The 20,104-nt window shown below is 40.5% G+C and overlaps 1 protein-coding gene across 2 annotated transcripts in view; it reads right to left on the minus strand.

Moving 5' to 3' along the window:
* Positions 1-20,104, minus strand: part of LOC135111515 (uncharacterized) — a 716,663-nt gene that overhangs the window by 433,762 nt on the left and 262,797 nt on the right. For both annotated transcript variants that reach the window (XM_064024883.1, XM_064024882.1), the window contains exons 40-41: positions 9,516-9,605; positions 9,153-9,347 (exon numbers count right to left, since the gene is read on the minus strand). In XM_064024883.1, coding sequence (XP_063880953.1) covers positions 9,153-9,347; positions 9,516-9,605 — 285 coding nt within the window. The remainder of the gene's footprint in view (positions 1-9,152; positions 9,348-9,515; positions 9,606-20,104) is intronic.

A 20,104-nucleotide genomic window follows, 5' to 3' on the forward strand; every position in this document is an offset into this window, starting at 1 on the left:
ATAACTGATGCCAGCCAGTCCCATGTAGGTGCAGTGCTAGCTAATATTCACAGACAGGAGATGGTCATAGATTATTTTTCTAGTAAGTTAAAACTGGCTGAGAAAAATACTCAGCCACCAACATGAAGCAATTAGTGCAGTAGACACCTGCCAAAACGATAATTACTCCCAGTGAGGTCTAAAGCACTGTTCAGGGGGTGCTGTGAACTTATCATTAAACCCAGCTGTGACCTCACTGAATGTTTCCCTTTGTGTCTCACAACACAAGGGGGCAGTCACAGCCTGTCCTCTAAAGACAACTCTCTTCCTCCACACAAAACTACAAGCACCCAATAAAATACACACCCTTCACTCAAAAATCTTAAAATCATCATGGCGACTCCTACACCAGCCTCGGAGTCCCCATCTGGGGAGGGGACCATAAATGTTCCCAGGTCGGACTGCCATTCTGTCAACGACCCTAAGTGTCTTCACACCCCCCTCAACTTTTTCTTCATTAACTTCTGCAACATTCATGGTCTAAAATCTAATTTTCAATCTGTAGAACGCCACCTCTCCTCTACTAAACCTCATCTTCTTTTCCTCACTGAAACTTAGGTGTCTGAGGCAACTGATAGTAGCCCCTTTTCTGCTCCCTCCTACTTTACCTATCCTCATTTTCGATCCAAAGCTGGATGCTGCATTTATGTGCACAATGACCTAACCTGCTCCCGTACCCACGCTCTTGAATCTTCCGAGTTTTCCACCATCTGGCTACGACTACATAGTCACTCTCAAACTAAATTTATCTGTGCTGTATACCTCTCACCTAACTCCTCTGCCTATAAGAAATTCTTTGACTCCTTAACTTCCAAAGTGGAGCACATTCTGACCCTCTTCCCTTTTACAGAGATCTCCATTCTTGGAGACTACAATGTTCACCATCAGCTTTGGCTTTCCTCTCCCATAACTGACCATCCTGGTGAACTAGCCTTCAACTTTGCTATCCTCCACGACCTAGAGCAATTGATGCAACACCCTACTTGTATTCCTGACCGTCTTAGAGATACGCCCAACATTCTTGACCTTTTCCTGACCTCTAATCCTTCTGCTTATGCTGTCACCCTTTCTTCTCCGCTGGGCTCCTCCGATCACAATCTCATATCTGTATCTTGTCCCATCGCTCCAATCCCTCCTCAGGATCCCCCTAAGCGAAGGTGCCTCTGGCATTTTGCCTCTGCTAGTTGGGGGGACCTGAGCAGGTATTCTGCTGATTTTCCTTGGAATTACTACTGCTTCCATGTTAGAGACCCGTCTTTGTGTGCTGACCACATAACAGAGGTGATAGTGTCTGGCATGGAGGCGTACATTCCTCACTCTTTTTCTCGACCTAAACCTTCCAAACCTTGGTTTAATACAGCTTGTTCTTGTGCTATACATGATAGAGAGGTGGCCCACAAAAGGTACTTCAGCCTTCCATCACCAGAATCTCATGCACTTTATATTTCTGCCCCGAACCATGACAAGTCTGTTCTCCAACTAGCCAAAAACTCCTTCATTAACAGAAAGTGTCAAAACCTTTCAAGATCTAACTCCCCTCGTGACTTCTGGCATCTAGCCAAAAATATCTCCAATAACTTTGCTTCTTCTTCTTTCCCTCGTTTATTTCAACCAGATGGCACCATTGCTATTACATCTATTTCTTAAGCTGAACTCTTCGCTCAAACCTTTGCTAAAAACTCTACCTTGGACAATTCTGGGCTTGTTCCTCCCTCTCCTCCACCCTCTGACTACTTCATGCCACCTATTAAAATTCTTCGCAATGATGTTTTCCATGCCCTTGTTGGCCTAAACCCTCGGAAGGCTTATGAACCTGATGTGGTCCCTCCTATTGTTCTCCGAAACTGTGCCTCCATGCTTGCACCTTGCCTAGTCAAGCCCTTTCAGCTCTGTCTGTCAACATCTACCTTTCCTTCTTGCTGGAAGTTTGCCTGCATTCAACCAGTTCCTAAAAAGGGTGACCGTTCTAATGCCTCAAACTACCATCCTATTGTTTTAATTTCCTGCCTATCTAAAGTTTTTTCATCTATCCTCAACAGGAAGATTCTTAAAACATTTATCACTTCACAACCTTCTATCTGATCACCAGTACAGGTTCCGTCAAGGCCGCTCTACTGGTGATCTTCTGGCTTTCCTTACTGAGTCTTCGTCATCCTCTTTTAGAGATTTTGGTGAAACTTTTGCTGTTGCCTTAGACATATCAAAAGCTTTTGATAGAGTCTGGCACAAAGTTTTGATTTCCAAACTACCCTCCTACGGCTTCTATCCTTCTCTCTGTAACCTCATCTCAAGTTTCCTTTCTGACCATTCTATTGTTGCTGTGGTAGACAGTCACTGTTCTTCTCCTAAATCTATTAACAGTGGTGTTTCTCAGGGTTCTGTCCTGTCACCCACTCTCTTCTTATTATTCACTAATGATCTTCTAAACCAAACAGAGCAAACTTGGTATTGTTCAATGCCTCAAAAACTCAATTCCTCCATCTATCAACTTGACACAACCTTCCAGACAACTATCCCCTCTTCTTCAATGACACTCAACTGTCCCCCTCTTTTACAGTGAACATCCTCGGTCTGTTCTTTACTTATAATCTGAACTGGAAACTCACATCTCATCTCTAGCTAAAACAGCTTCTACAAAATTAGGCGTTCTGAGACGTCTCCGCCAGTTTTTCTCACCCCCCAGCTGCTAACTCTATACAAGGGCCTTATCCGTCCATCTATGGAGTATGCTTCACATGTCTGGGGGAGGGTTCACTCATACTGCTCTTCTATACAGGGTGGAATCAAAAGCTTTTCGTCTCATCACTCCTCTCCTCTAACTGACTGTCTTCAGCCTCTCTCTCACCGCCACAATGTTGCATCTCTAGCTGTCTTCTACCGCTATTTTCATGCTAACTGCTCTTCTGATCTTGCTAACTGCATACCTCCCCTCCTCCCAAGACCTTGCTGCACAAGACTTTCTTCTTTCTCTCACCCCTATTCTGTCCACCTCTCTAATGCAAGAGTTAACCAGTATTCTCAATCATTCATCCCTTTCTCTGGTAAACTCTAGAACTTCCTGCCTGCTTCTGTATTTCCACCTTCCCATGACTTGAATTCCTTCAAGAGGGAGGTTTCAAGACACTTATTCATCAATTTTTGACTACTGTTTTGATCCTTTTATGGGACTGGCATTTCAGTGGGCATTTTTTTTATTGGATTTTTGTTGCCCTTGGCCAGTGTCCTTCCTACATAAAAAAAAAAAAAAAACCCTACTTGTGCTCTTGACCATCTTGGAGATACACCCAACATTCTTGACCCTCCTCTAACTTCTAATCCTTCTGTCTTATGTTGTCTTTTTTATTGGGCTCCTCCAATCACAACCTCATATCTATACCTTGTCCTATAGCTCCAATTTTTTTCTTCAGTGGAGGTGCCTATGGCTTTTTGCCTCCAATAATTAAAGGGACATAAGGAAGTATTATTTTGATTTTCTATAGAACTACTGCTTTCATATTAAAGACCCATCTCTGTGTGCTAAGTGCATAGCAAGTGATTGTGTCTCTGGTACTCCTTCTCTCACCATAAACCTTCCAAACCTTCATTTAACCCTTTCCTTCCGGCAATCATATATATACAATTGCAAAAATGCATCCGTAGCGACGGCGATCATACCCGTAATCAAGAATTTTCGCGCCTCAATTTTCAGCTCCAAGCGCAGTTTCTCGAGTCAGATGGTGCAAGTGGAAGTGTCTGGCATGTTTCCACATGTAGTGTTGTCACTAGCTCTGGAAATTTAGCGGTAACTAAGCTATTTTCCCTTTCTCCGGGCGACACTTGGCAACCCCAGCGACCCGCCGGGTGGAAAGCACCATGATAAGTGCGAAAAGACATCCTGATAAGAGCGAAGGATCTCAGATCATAACTCACCATGGAGCAGGACAGAACATATGTATTTAGCAGTGCTTCTGAGTTTGAAGACAGTGACAGTGAATATTTAGAAGAAGAAACTGAAGAAAGCGAAGACATTAGTGAGGACTCGGAAAATGATTTACAGAATCCACCTGTTTTATCAGAACAGAGAGATGATACCTATCATTCTTTCATGTTAATTTTTTCATTATCTTCGATTTTATAATAAAATGGTAGAAGGTAACTTGTCAGAAAGAGAGAGAGAGAGAGAGAGAGAGAGAGAGAGAGAGAGAGAGAGAGAGAGAGAGAGAGAGAGAGAGAGAGAGAGAGAGAGAGAGAGAGAGAGAGAGAGAGAGATAATGTTATTTGCCTGAAACTTGATATGAAAAGGGATGAAATTCTCTCTCTCTCTCTCTCTCTCTCTCTCTCTCTCTCTCTCTCTCTCTCTCTCTCTCTCTCTCTCTCTCTCTCATTGGAAGTGTACAATTTCCCCTCCAAGATGAGAGAGAGAGAGAGAGAGAGAGAGAGAGAGAGAGAGAGAGAGAGAGAGAGAGAGAGAGAGAGAGAGAGAGAGAGAGAGAGAGAGAGAGAGAGAGAGAGAGAGAGAGAGAGAGAGAGAGAGAGAGAGTGTGTGTGTGTGTGTGTGTGTGTGTGTGTGTGTGTGTGTGTGTGTGTGTGTGTGTGTGTGTGTGTGTGTGTGTGTGTGTGTGTGTGTGTGTGTGTGTGTGTGTGCGCGGCGTCATTGTTCTCCGGGCTGTTTCTGGATGACGGATCACACAGGGGGAGGAGGAGGAATCCTTTATAAGGCATAAACTCAACTTTCAGAGGTCACATCAAGCTACAAAGTATATCATTGTATTCAGAATAACAAAGAGAAAATAATTATTAGTATTCAAACAATTTTCTGACAGTTTCTAGGTTTACCATTTTTAGCCATCATACAAAACGGGAAAATAATTTAAGCGCCGGAAGGAAAGGGTTAACTTGGCCCATTCTTCTGCTATACATGATAGAGAGGTGGCCCACAGACAGTACTTGAGCCTTCTGTCTTTTTGAAACTAAAGCACTTTACATTTCTACTCAAAATCATGCCAAGACTGTTCTCCAACTTGGCACAAACTCCTTCATTAATAGAAATGTCAAAATTTTTCAAGAACTAACTCCCCTCATGATTTCTACCACCTAACCAAATATATCTCCAACAACCTTTCTTCTTCACCTCCTCTATTTAAACCTGATGCTACCACTGCCATCTCATTTATCTTTAAAGTTGAAATCTTTCCACAAACATTTGCCAAAAACTTGACCTTGTATGATTCAGTGATTCCTCCACCTCTAACTATTTAATATCACCTATGAAGATCCTTCCAAATTATGTTTTCCAAACCCTTGCTGGCCTTAACCCTCAGAAGGCTTATGGGCCTGATGGGTCCCTCCTACTGTTCTCTAAAACTGTGCTTCCACGCTTGCACCCTGCCCAGTCAAACTCTTCCAACTCTCTCTATCAACATCTACCTTTCCTTCTTGCTGGTAATTTGCCTACATTCAGCCTGTCCATAAAAAGGATGACTGCTCTAATCCCTCAAATTATTGTCCTATTGTTTAGTTTCCTGCCTCATTATATATATATATATATATATATATATATATATATATATATATATATATATATATATATATATATATATATATATATATATATATATATATATATATATTTTTTTTTTTTTTTTTTTTTTTTTTTTTTCTTCCATCTATCCTTAACAGGTAGATCCTTAAATATATATCACTTCATGACCTTATTTCTGATCACCAGCATGGGTTCCATCATGGCCACTCTACTGGTCTTACTAAGTCTTGGTCAACCTATTTTGGGGATTTTGGTGAAACTTTTATTGTTACCTTAAACATACCAAAAGCATTTCATACAGTTTGGCACAAAACTTTAACTTGCAAGTTACCCTGCTACAATTTCTATCCTTCTCTCTCTTAACTTCATCTTGAGTTTTCTTTCTGATAATTCTATTGCTACAATGCTACACCATCACTGTTCTTTTCCTAACTTTATTAACAGTGATATTCCTCAGGGTTCTGTCCTGTCACCCACTCTCTTTCTATTATTCATCAACGATCTTTTATACCGAAATTATTGTCCTATCCACTCCTACACTGATGATACCACTGCATTTTCCCATGTCTTCTACTAGATGTCCATCCCTTCAGAAATTCAAGAACTCATCTAGGGAAGTAAAAAATACCTTATTTCTGATATTTCAAATTTCTAAATGGGCAGAGCAAACTTGGTGTTGCTCAATGCCTCAAAAACTCATTTCCTTCACCTATCAACTCAACATAACATTTTACATAACTATTACTTCTTCTTTGGCGGTACTCAACTGTACCTTTCTATACTGAACATCCTAGGTCTGTCTTTTCCTAATAATCTAAACTGTAAATTTCAAATCTCATTTCTTGCTAAAACAGCTATGAAGTTAAGCAGTCTGAGCCATCTCTGCCAATTTCTTTTTTTTTTCATCCTCTCAACTGGTAACTCTGTAAACCTTATCCATCAACGCATGGAATACGCTTCACATATATAAGGGGTTCCACTCACACTGTGCTTTTGAACAAGGTAGAATCAATAACATTTTGTTTTATCAACTCCTCTCCCCCAAATGACTGTCTTCAGCCTCTCTCTTTGCCACAATATTGCATCCTTTGTTATCCTCTACCAATATTTTCATGCTAACAACTCTTCTGATCTTGCTAAATGCATGTCTCCCCTCTTCTGGTGGTCTTGCTGTACAAAAATTTTCACTTATTCTCACATCTATTCTGTCCACCTCTTTAATGCAAGAGTTAACAAGTATTCTCAGTCTTTAATCCCTTTCACTGGTAAAGTCTGGAATTCCTTATATGCTTTTATAATCCTCCATTTTTACTTTAACTCTTTTAAGAGGGAGGTTTCAAGACACATATCCTACAGTTCTTGATTATCCTTCCAGTTTTCTCTTTGGGAACTGGCACCATCAGTGGGCCTTTTTTTTTTCTTCCTCTTTGTTGCCTTTGGCTAGTCTCCATCTTACAAAAAAAAGGCACTGGCCGTAGCCTTTGGTTGCTGAGACTCTGCCGCCTCCTTTGCAGGACTACATTTATTATTCATACATATCACCAGCCACTTGTAATTCTCTTTAAGTGAAAAACCAAATCTCTGCATATGAAGTGTTTGGTGTGAATACACACATAACATCTCCTATAATACAAGTAGAAAAAAATTTAGTGTTAGACCATTTAAAAAAAAGCTTGTTAAAATCATCTAGGATGAAACTGAGGTTAAATGGTAAAGAAAAAGAAAAGAGGAGATTAAAATTTTAGAAAGACAGAAACCAACTTGGGCCGAGATAATTGAATATCTGTAAGCTGGAACTATACCAAGACATATATTATAAAAGCACTCTGGATCCATTTGCAGTTGAAGATGACATTTTCCTACAAGGTATAAAAAAAAAAAAAAAAAAAAGCAGATCAAAGCCTTTGTTATGCGCATGCTTCCTTCACTATACAATTGGGTTTTATTCAACTGTAAAGCAAATGTTCACATAGTGAGTACACACCAAATCACAGATTTCCGAGGCTACTGAGAGTAACCCCTTCTCTGTTGCCTCCTAATTTTTCTATCCTCACCTTCAATCCAAAGCTGGATGTTGCATCTAGGCACACAATGACCGAATTTACTCTCATGCCCACACTCTTGAATCTGTATTTTCTGCCATCTGGTTTTGAGTTCAGAGTCATTATCAAACTAAATTTACCTGTGCTATTTATCTTTCATCTCCCCTAACTATAAAAATCCTTTGACTACTTAACTTCCACAATGGAGCACATCCTGACTCTTCCCTTTCATGAAAATCTCCTTTCTTGAAGACTTCAATGTTCACCATCAGGTTTGGTTTTTCTCTCCTTCCACAGACCAACTAGGTGAACTACCCTTGAACTTTGTTACCCTCCATGACCTAGAGCAACTACTACTGCACCCTACTTGTATTCCTGAGTCTTGGAGATATGCCCAACATTCTTGATTTTTTCCTAACTTCTAGTCCTCCTTATGCTGCCACTCTTGTCTTCTCTTGTCCTATACCTTCAATTTTTCCTCAAGATCCTCCAAAGTGGAGGTGCCTCTGGCATTTTGCATCCAGTATTTGGAAGAACCTGCAGAGGTATTATTTTGATTTTCTAAAAAACAGCTACTGCTTTCATATAAGAGACCCTTCTCTGTGTGCTAAGCACATAACAGAGATACAGGTGATTGTATCTCTGGCATGAAGGCATACATTCCTCACTCTTTTTCTCACCATAAACCTTCCTTGGTTTAACTCAGCCTATTTTTGTGCTATACATGATAGAGAGGCAGCCCAAAGACAGTCCTTAAGCCTTGTCTCCTAAAGCTCAAGCACTTTACATATCTGCCTGAAATCATGCCCAGACTGTTCTTCAACTAGCCAAAAAACTCTTTCAACAATAGAAAATTCCAAAATCTTCCTAGATTTAACTCCCTTCATGTCTTCTAGTACCTAACCAAAACTCCAATAACTTTACTTCATCTTTTCCCTCTTTTTTCAACCTTATAGCACCAATGCCACCTCATCTATCTCTAAAGACAAACTCTTCACTCAAACATTTGCTAAAAACTCTACTGTGGATAATTCAAGGCTTGTTCCTCTCTCTACTCCACCCTCCATCGATTTCATACCTCCTATTAAGATTCTTCATGATGCTGTTTTTCACATCCTCGCTGGCCATAGCTCTTGGAAGGCTTAAGGAACTTGTAATGTTCTTCATAACTATGCCTCATTACAATCAGTTTTAGGAAGACTGAGAGCACCCATGCTCCTACCTATCAATGTGAGCATCCCATCTTTGTCACCTGTGGCCTATCCTCACACCTTACTTCTGTTGTGAATGGGATGACTGCAGCCAAAAATAAAGAAGCCACAACATCACTAGTGGAATGTTTCATTCCTCCGCAGCTTACCCATAACTCTTCAGTGGTAAGAGTATGCTGTTTGAAACATCCTTAGTATGTAAGGATACAGACCAGAGGTGTATTTTAATTGTATGATTGTTCTCTGAAATTAAATGAGTCTGCTGACAAAACCCAGTCTGACTGGCAATATTGCATTTTGAGACCAAAATCTGACATACATATACATGAAACATCTTACCTTTAGATCCACATCAATCCTGAGGTGTTTGGTGGGCCCATACTTCATTACAAGACCATACTTCACATCTGAGACGGTTGAATTATCACATAAGTCTAGGAAAACAGTGTGCAGCTCAGGCAGAGGAGTGTATAACTCCAAGGCTACACGTAGACGAGGCAACTGACCCTGCTCGTAGCGTGCTCCAAGTCCATACTGGAATAATTTAATTAAATATGAAATATATAAAAATAAGGAAATTGCAAATTAAACAAATTTTCATGAAATTAATCTCATTCATTGAATTTTTTTTATTTTTCCCCAGATCACAAAGCATTTGGAGACAAGATAGAGGTGAAGGCAAATATCTTATACTTTCAATACCTTTTTATCTCCCAACTGGCCATAGATTCTTGGGTGGACATGAACTTGAGGTTGTAGCTGGAATAGGTTTCTCAATTCACCCTTTATTATCTGAAATAGAAAATACCATGTCTTGGTCAGAAAAAAAAAACTATCCTTAGTAATAAATTTTAATGTCAAGGAAAGGATGAGCAAGATGTGGCATTATTGGCTGGCCCAGAAATGTAGTGGTTGAATAGAATGAGACTCATGTGAAAAAAAGAAGTTTAAATGAGAATTATCTTTGAGAGATCATATGAACCTATCAGTGGGAGCAATGAAAAGGAAGAAGCCTTCTGGAATGTGTCAATGAGTTTTGCATACTGTATATACAATATACAATATATCAGCATGTTGGGAACAAAAATAATAGAAATTAATACCCTGAATAATGTACATAAGCGTAACTCTGAATCCCTCATGGCTGCTTACAAAGATACTGCAGATGTGATGCTCAAGGCATGCTGGAGTCTGGCAAGGGCAGTCCCAGTGAGTTTATTCCATGCTCCATAGGGACAGAGATTAAGAGTGGGGTTATCAGGACTGGTACACTGACAGGTCTGAGTTGCTCGCTATCTAGAAGCACTATCCTATCACTACCATCAAAGTATATCCTGTACTGGTGGTGATCACCCATTTCCATAACAATGCCAGTCCTATCCCAGGTCTTGGATGCACATGACTTAGCCACTTCAAAGTGAAGGCAGTTAACACATGCCCTCATCATATAGTGGCTACCACCATACTTTTCTGTGACGTGAATGTTCCTCCTTTTTGCCTGAAGCTCACAAGAGCAAATGTTCCTCCTGTAGTGCTGGTCAACCTGTATCACTATGGGAACTGAATCTCATACACATCTACCTGTAGCCAGGTAGCCAGGCAACATGTTGGTTTCACAGAGTGGCATGTTGTGATACTGTCAGAGCTACCTGGTTGGTGTGTATGATGATGCCTGGTCCTGTGTTGTCATAAGTGATATGTTTGGCCACTTGTACCTATCCCCCCAGCACACCCATTTGACTTTGAGAAGTGTGAAGAAAACAAAAAAACATTGATGCTCAATTTCCTGAAAGCAAAAAAAAAAAAAAAAAAAATCATACATTTCCTCACTTGCTAAATTGGAGCTCTCATCCATCAATATTTTTTTTTCCAGAGCTTCCCACCTAGCAAACTATCCATGGAGCTTAGGGATCAGCATCCCTGATGTAGTGTCATTTGAGAGATGTACTATTTGTACCTAGTCCATTAAATGATCCACATAGCAGAGGTATGTACTTCTATTTAGTTTGAAGAAATCTGCAGCTGTCTGTTGACCAGGGTATTCAGATAATGCCATATCACCAGTGGTTTGTTCAGGATACTACAACAGGGTTTGAACTTCACTAGTGAAATTGGAGGTCACCCTCTTTAGCAGGGGTTCCCAACCTTTTTGTTCCTCTGTACATCTTGGATATTTTTATAGGTTTCCACATACCCATAAATAAATTAATAATAAAAAAATGGAATTGTAATATTCTGATATTATTTTACTATGAAATTTGTATAAGTAGACTACAATGGAATCTTAAAGATGACAACATTAATAAACTAAACTCATGTAATTTACAAACCATCTTGATCCATCACATTCATATTTTCTTTTATAATTAGCCATAATGATCATTATATCCAATAGCTGATCCTTTCAGGCCCAGCACAGATTGCAGCCACGGTTGGTTCCATAATAGTGAAAACCAAATGGTATTCATCCTACTCTTGATATAATTTAGATGAAAGTCTTGATTGCTGAAATGATGAAAAAAAACATGACATTGTGCAATCTGACTGCAGATTACAACACCATGTATTGCACAGTAGTGGTTATTCTCTAAGACCCAATGTACCTTTCAAAAAGTGCAAATGTAACACTGAGGGTATATGTGCCCAAGGTTGGGAATCCCTGCTCTATACCAACCTAATGCATAGCCTGTCTCATGTGGTGGCAACTCAGTGACGGAGTGGCTCTGGGATCACAAGTCAAATATAAGCATGTTTATAAGTACATGTCACTAATCCATCTATGATCACCAATCTATAAGTATCTCATAGCCCAGGGCTGCCACAGTGTTAGCCACCACTGCAAAGTAACAGTCACCCTCAGCTTCTGTCTCCTCCACATCAAGGCCAGCTTTGAGTGCAGGTATCTCAACAGCATGTCGACAGCATTTTTTTTCCTCTGGTGGGTATTTGATGTGGAAGTTGAACTGAAATTTCTTTTTTTTTCCTTTTTCCTGAATACACGAGGGTTGGCAATGTCTTTCATCCCATTATCACCAAAGTGATTCAAAAGGGGTTGATGATCAGTGACAAGGATTACATTGAGATTACACAGGCACCACGCCTGCCAGAGCTTTGCCTACCACTAGCAAACAGCCTGCCTCTGTAGAGGCAGGATGTCTGCTGCTACACAGAGCCAAATACCATTCCTCACAACAGCAGACAAGAGTTTCAGCCAATGCACATGAATCATACTGTTGTAGAATCAAATCATATACTGTTTTTACTCCCGTCAGTGACTGCTGCCAAAGGTCTGGATTTGTCATAGTATATAAAGCTTTCTTTGGCAAGCTGGTATATGGTGGACTTTACATGCTTGAACTTGTGGTGCAGTTGCTCATCCCAGTACAATGGGATCTTGCATCTAATCATATCTAACAAATTTGTATCTAACAACATAATTGCACCTCTATCCATATTCGTAACTAACACTGTAGTTTTGAATCTAATGAAATCATGCTGGGCATGAAGTTCAAATCAGCTGCCACTTAGTAAAAGTATGACATCATTAGCATCCATCCTCCCTCAATTTCCACCACCATCTGAACAAGGAGCTAAGTGGGACCTATGGAAAGAAAGTTAATGAAAGAAGACAGTTATCACCCAATATTTAAACCAATGCTGTGAGCTTGAGGAAGTTACAGCAAATCTAGATGAAAATGAAGGACAAGAGACTGTGAGGTGTGATGATTAGGATGTAGATAATCTTTGTAACATTCCTGTTGATTCTTTTGGATTTGCTGGTAAGGAAAAAATGTAGACAAAAAGATAAAAGACTTGGAGAATTTTACTTCGGCAAATCACGTGTCTGCTAGATGGTGCCGTTCACATGAGATACACTACACTTCGCCACACATTCAGTTACTGCGCAGACACCACATAAGTCGGACGTCGGTCTCGCCTCCTGTTAAGTTGTTACGACTTCTGTTATCGGTGAGTGATAGGAATATTAAAGTTTTCTTGTTTGGATTGTGTATTATGATTTCCATTACCTGTTATAAGGGTGGAATATTGTCTTTAATTATCCGTTACCTGATTATAGGGCGGAGTATTGCCTATGGATATCCGTTACCTGATAAGGGCGGAGTGTTGCCTATTTGAATCCGTTACCTGAATTAAGGGCGGATTGTGGACTATAAATATCCGTTACCTTGTATAAGGGCAGATTATTGGTTATATGATATCCGTTACTTGATATAAGGCGGATTATTGGCAAATATGACCATATTTGGGCACTCGTGAGCCGACATAGGTGCGAGATGGTTCCATCTTGTTACCCATTATTGGGGCAAGAGGAATATTGCCTTATTTACAAGCCTGGGGGCAATTGACTTCCCAAATTACTAAAGGGAAAAAATTTTTTGATTTACAGTTGCCCTGTGTGAGAGATTAAGGCACCCATGAAGTTATAAAAAGAACTGCTGTTGGAAAGGGTGGCGTCTTGTTAACATTCGCTGCCATGTCTAGGACGCCTTCTGATGCTTGCCCCAGTCCTGAGAGATTCAGTACTACCAGCATGCCACGCAACTCAGCTAAAATAAAGGAACTACACAAGGGGAGTAAACATGATGAAGAAAGATCCACATCCAAGAGCCGTTCTACTCGTCATGAGAGGTTAAGTTACTCTCGGTCACCTTCCCCTTCTCCAAGATACGATGGTGAAGACGGCGCTGCGCCTTCTTTGGGCATGATTATGGATGCTTTGACTGAGTTGAGGAGGGACATGGACAAGCTTAAGAAGGAAAATAGGGATGTGAAGTCACAAGCAGTTCATAACAATGCTCCCCAGTCGGTGTCAAATAATACTTTGGTGCCAGATTCTCAGGAATCACAGGCAGGATTTTCTGGATTTAGAACTCCACTGAGGGAGGACAGTGATGAGGAAGAGGAAATCCAGAGGGATGTTCCTCATGATAGCATACTGTTACAAGGTGCTAAGAATTATGGACCCACGGAAACTGTCTCAAAAGAACTTGACAAGGAAATTGCTGCAATGGTGAACCACCTGTTTATTAATGGCATGAGGCAGGAAGATTACAAAGCCATTGTAGAGGATGAGGTGACATTTAGACCAAGTAACTGCCATGCATTAAATCAAGTGGATTGCAACACACAGGTCCTGGATGCGCTGCCTGCAGAAGCAAAGAAGGCAGACTTCCGCTTAAGGGACGTGGGAAAAGATATTACCAAGGCAGCTACTATTGTTGTTAAATCGCTTACTGTGCTAGACAAGGTGGCACGTGATGAAGAGCACCAAATTATTGCAAATGAGGTGGCCATGCTCAATGGTGCATTGGCATTATTGGGTAATGCCCACTACAGAAATAACTTGACCAGGCGACATATTATAAAGAGGGACATTAATCCCAAATATTCTCATTAGTGTGCTGACAAGGCTCCCATGACGGGTCTATTGTTTGGGGATGAACTGTCACAAGCCACCAGAAATATTGAGGAGGCAGAAAGGCTGAAAACCAAGTTCACTTTTAAGAAGCCTACATCTTGGACTGCAAGCAGTGGCAGATTTGGTGGAGGTAAACAACGTAACTTTTTTGCCAAGGCCTCCACCCGTGGATTCCAATCCAGATATCAGCGATATGGTTTTCGCAGGACGCCCTCCAGGCGCTCCTACCCTGCTCAAGCTTGGACAACAAAAAACGTGAGAGGCCGGGGTCAACACAACCCCCGGCGTTAACCCAGGTGAGAGAACAATTCGAGGCTGGGCAACTTCACAAGTTTATCAATAAATGGCGTGTGATTACAAGTGAGCTGTTCATTTTGGATATGGTGGAACATTGTCATCTGAATATAGATGAAGCTAATATCGAATATTTATTTAAAGAGGATATACAGTATGTCTTTAGTGAGGAAGATAAACTGATTATGCATCAGGTTAAAAACTTGTTAGAGATAAAGGCCATCATAGAGACACATAGACAGGATCAACAAATACTTTCACCAATTTTTCTGAGGAAGAATAAGACGGGGGATTATAGGATGGTGTTAAATCTTGAAAAACTGAAGAGGCATGTAGAATATACTCATTTTAAAATGGAAAATTTTGAACAAGCATTACAGTTGCTTAGTCAAGGAGATTATATGGCTTCTATAAATCTTAAGAAAGCCTATTATTCAGTAAAAATTGCAGAGGAACAACAAAAATATCTGTGTTTTAGATGGTTGGATAAGATTTACCAGTTCACATGTCTACCTAACGGGTTTTCGGATGGTCCTCGTCTATTTACAAAACTTCTGAAGCCAGTTTTCTCTACACTTAGGCATAAAGGCCACAACATCACTAGTTATATTGATGATACGCTTCTGTGTAGTAGCTCTTTGAAGAGATGTTTTGATTGCATGAATGACACCATTCAGTTGTTGCAGAGTGTAGGTTTCTGCATAAATGTGGAGAAATCTGTTTTGAGTCCCACTACGCGTATTGAGTATTTAGGTAATGTGATAGATTCGGTGGCCATGACAGTTACCTTGCCGGCGCGTAGGAGGGATAAGATTATACAGCATTGCTCTCTTTTATTCAATAGACAGAGAGAAGAAATTAGAATTGTGGCAAGAGTGATTGGCCTGCTGGTGGCAGCAATCCCAGCTGTAGAGATGGGGAAAATGCACTATAGGAGGATGGAAAGAGCAAAGATCAAGGCCTTGGAAGAGGCATGTGGAGACTTTAATAGATGGATGAACATTACAGAGGAGATTAGAACAGATCTAAACTGGTGGATTAAGGAATTGGAGAATCAAAACAGGAAAATATTCAGAAATGCACCAGATACTGAGTTGTTCACAGATGCTTCAAATCTAGGATGGGCAGGTTGCCTAAATAACATCACTACCAATGGCAGATGGTCCCCTGAAGAGGTGCGTTCACACATTAATGCACGTGAATTATTGGCTATATTATTCTCATTGAGATCTTTTACACATCTCCTTAGAGGTTTACACGTCAAGGTGTTATGTGATAACACCACAGCGATTAATTACGTGAATGAGATGGGAGGTGTTAAGTCAATAGTTTGTGATGACATTAGTAGGGACATCTGGGAATGGTGTCTTAGTAATGGGATATGGATGACAGCTTCCCACATACCAGGCAAATGTAACGTCATGGCCGACGAGGCGTCACGTTCCTTTAATGACAGACATGAGTGGCAGCTGAATGAGATGATATTTAAGGAATTGTGTTCTATATTTGGGAATCCTTGTATAGACCTATTCGCTTCACGTTTGAACAAACAAATGACTCCATTCTGTGCATGGACACCAGACCCAGAGGCTGCATATATTGATGCATTTACAATTCCATGGGCTAATTTTAAATTGGTTTACCTCTTTCCTCCCTTCTCTCTGATCTCTAGATGTCTGCAGAAGTTAAGGGAGGAAAGGACCAGAGGATGGATCATAGTGCCACTTTGGCCATCACAACCGTGGATGGGGATGCTCCTTCGGATGTTAGTAGACGACCCTTGGGTCATACAGAGCAGGAAAAATGTGCTAATGCATCCATCAACTGCAGAGGAACACCCAATAATGAAACACACAAATTTGATGGCTTGTCAGTTGTCTGGAAACAACTTGGAGAACGTGGCATATCTAAAGAAGGTACGGAAATCATTATGGCCTCTTGGAAACCAGCAACAGGTAGACAATACAGCACTCACATCAAGAGGTGGACACTCTTTTGTAGTAGATGGAACATTAATCCCATTGCACCATCTGTAGTACATATATTAAACTTTCTGACTCATAACTTTCAAAGGGGTGTGGGTTATGAAAGCATTAACACGGCAAGAGGGGCTCTATCTGCAATAGGAATTATGGTGGAAGGCTGCAGAGCAGGCAATCACCCACTCGTCAACAGATTTCTGCGGGGAGTCTTCAACTTACGCCCTTCTACACCCAGGTATGCGACGACCTGGGATGTGAAACTCATATTACAAAAGATAAGACTCATGGAACCACTACACAGCCTAACACTGAAAGACTTATCGCTAAAAACAGTGATGCTGATGGCAATGACACAAGCAGCCAGGATCCAAACTTTGCACTTATTATCGTTGGTGAATATGGCATTTGGAGAAGAATCTGTTTCAGTTTTGTTAGGAGGTAACATCAAGCAATGCAGGCCAAAATTTAATGTTCGTACTATTGTATTTAAAGCTTATCCTCAGGATTACAGATTGTGTGTAGTTAAGACTATGAAAGAATATATAAAAAGAACTGAGAGGCTAAGGACAGAATCTGGAAATGCAGATAGGAGACTACTCATAAGTTATATAAAACCTCATAGGAGTGTTTCCTAGGACACAGTGGCAAGGTGGCTTAAGACCATGTTATATAAGTGTGGGATTGATACCAAGAGGTACACAGCAGGTAGTATTAGACCTGCATCAGTGTCTAAGGCCAAGGCACTGGATGTGCCTATTGCCACCATCATGGCAAAAGCTGGTTGGACACAGGAAGCCACATTTGCTAAATATTATAATAAGGATATAGAAGGGGAAATAGACCCTTTTCAAGAAGCAGTGCTAGGCTCAGTATAATGTAAGGTTTGAAATGTTATCAGCAGTAAAAATCATGTTCTATTTTCATAAATGAAATTAAGTTTTTGTAATAGGAACTTTTATTTACACCTATTTACAAAATGTGAATTTTGACAGAACCCTTTACATACAACACCCACATGACTTTAAAATCTCATGTGAACGGCACCATCTAGCAGACACGTGATTTGCCGAAGTAAAATTACAGAAGTACATGAGACTTACCGTAGGTTAGTTGAAATGTGCTTCGGATTTTGCGAGGCACATCACGTCTGCTAGATGGTAGAGTTCACATGCCCTCCACTCCCTCCCTTTGTTAATTGATGATTCTTGGTTTACACAACAAAAATTCACTGACTGGAAGGGTTGGGAGATAATAATTCATGTGGGTAGTTGTATCTTTAAAGATTGACTGTGTGGCAAAGTGTAGTGTATCTCATGTGAACTCTACCATCTAGCAGACGTGATGTGCCTCGCAAAATCCGAAGCACATTTCAACTAACCTACGGTAAGTCTCATGTACTTCTGTAATTATCACAAGAGGCAATGTAGAGCAAGAAAAGAGAGGACAATGGCAGTGATGATGGCAATGTTTGACTTGGCAAAGCAGACCATCTGTAGTCTCCCTTATGCCTTTGTCTTACCCATGCACATAATTTTTATCACTCACATGTGAGTTATCTGCATTATCTTTATTTGTTTCATATTTCATATCAATATGTTTGATTACAGACTTAAATCAATGCCAATACCACATGGCTTTGGTTCCCTTTTTTCTTACCTATTACAATCCTCCCTACATGTTTATCTATTAGCATCTAATAGATTTGCACCTAATGAATATTTTTTGGTACCTACTATTTTTTTAGATGCAAGATCTTATAGTATACATTCTTCACAGAAGGCTTCTTCAATAATTCCTAGAATGGCTCCATTACTAGGGCAGTGGCCATGATGGGAGCCAGCTGATTAACCAAGCCATGCCAAGACGAAACATCTGTAATGTTTGGGACACATGGTTATGGGAAGTTCTTGACAGCTGCCAGCCTTTTTGGTGAGCAGTAAGAGTCAACTTCTCTCTTACAAAATCTGAACTTGTCAGGATTCAAAGTTACTCCCTTTCTCTCCCACATCCTGAGCAGCTTGTACACATGCCAGATTGCTTGTTCTACACTGCTATCAAATAATGCTGAATCATCAATGGACCGGCATTTATCTTATAGCATCACTGAAAAGCCTAGTATAGGCATCAGGAACAGCACAGTGGCCCAGAGGGTGTGCAGATATTGAAGTCTGCCCCATAGCATAATGATGTTGTCCTCATCAAGTTCCACTTGATGTAATCCTAACAAGATGTCACACAGTCCTAAAAGAGTGGGTGGGTACACTGGACACCGTATCAATAGTAGCTTAAGTGCAGTGAGTCTCCCTTCAGCATGCAGCATTTAGACATTGGTAATCAGCAATTTGACAGGGCTGGTCATTCTTCTTGGCAGTAACCACAATATGTGCAAACAAAACAGTATCCTCTCCACAGGCACTTGGCAAATACCTCCATGTTTGACATCCTACAACAGTTGTCTTTTTCACTTCTGCTTCCTATTGCTTGAGTATAAATGCATGAGTATGACAGGCATAAGGTACTGTCCCAGATCTCAGATCTAAGATGAATGTGATGATTGGGTCTTTTCATGACTGGAAGTGGGTACTTGATAGTGTTGAGCAATGATTCAAAGAAATGCTGCATAAGCAAATTCTGAAGAATTGGTACATTTTCTTGCACCATGAAAAGGGATGAAGACATTTGTGTCTGCACTCCATGAGGCAGACTCTCATTTAAAGGAGGAGGTGGTAGATACATGTTGTAATGATAATTACAACACATACAGGACCAGTTTTGTACTAGATCAGGGGATGCTGTTAACTTTCCAATGACCCTGTGACCTCACTGAATGTTTCCCTTTGTGTCTCACAACACAAGGTAGTAGCCTGCCCTCTAAAGACAACTTTCTTCCTTCACACAACTCTTACAGCAGCCTCAGAGTCCACATCTCAGGAGGGGACAACAAATATCCCCAGGTCGGACTGCTCTTCTGGTGTCAACCCTAAGTGTCTTGTCTCCTCCATCAACTTTTTTCTTCATTAACTTCTGCAACATTCACAGCCTTAGATCCTTAAATCTAATTTTCAATCTGTTGACCACCACCCCACCTCTACTGAACTTATCTTTTCCTCACGAAAATGCAGGTGTGTAAGGCACTGACAGTAGCCCATCCTCTATTCCAGGTGTGGGCAAACTACGAACCACGGGCTGTGCCAAAGAAATTCATGCGGCTCGCCAAATGTTACTAAATTTGAAAAAGAAAGTCACCAAGCAATACCAAATAATATTGTGACCACTTTGTTTTTTACCATAGGTGTGCGTATGTATGGAAGAGTACTGATCAAAAGGCTACAGACACCAGCAATCTTCACTAGGACCAAGTGACTCATAAGCAGATTTTACTGATGTGTTGTACCACACAAATGTCCACTGGTTAAGCATGGGAAAAAGTGATAAAGAGCGTGTGGGACGTTAAAGCAGAGACTGTCATGTTTTTTTTAATATGAAAGAAATATTTTGTAACTTTTCAAAGGAAATGGAGAGTGACGAATGGGTTTGTGATTTTGCATTTGCTGTAAAATCAACAGGAAGGTTCT

The sequence above is a fragment of the Scylla paramamosain genome, chromosome 22 (genome assembly GCF_035594125.1).
Source record: "Scylla paramamosain isolate STU-SP2022 chromosome 22, ASM3559412v1, whole genome shotgun sequence".
NCBI lineage: Eukaryota > Metazoa > Arthropoda > Malacostraca > Decapoda > Portunidae > Scylla > Scylla paramamosain.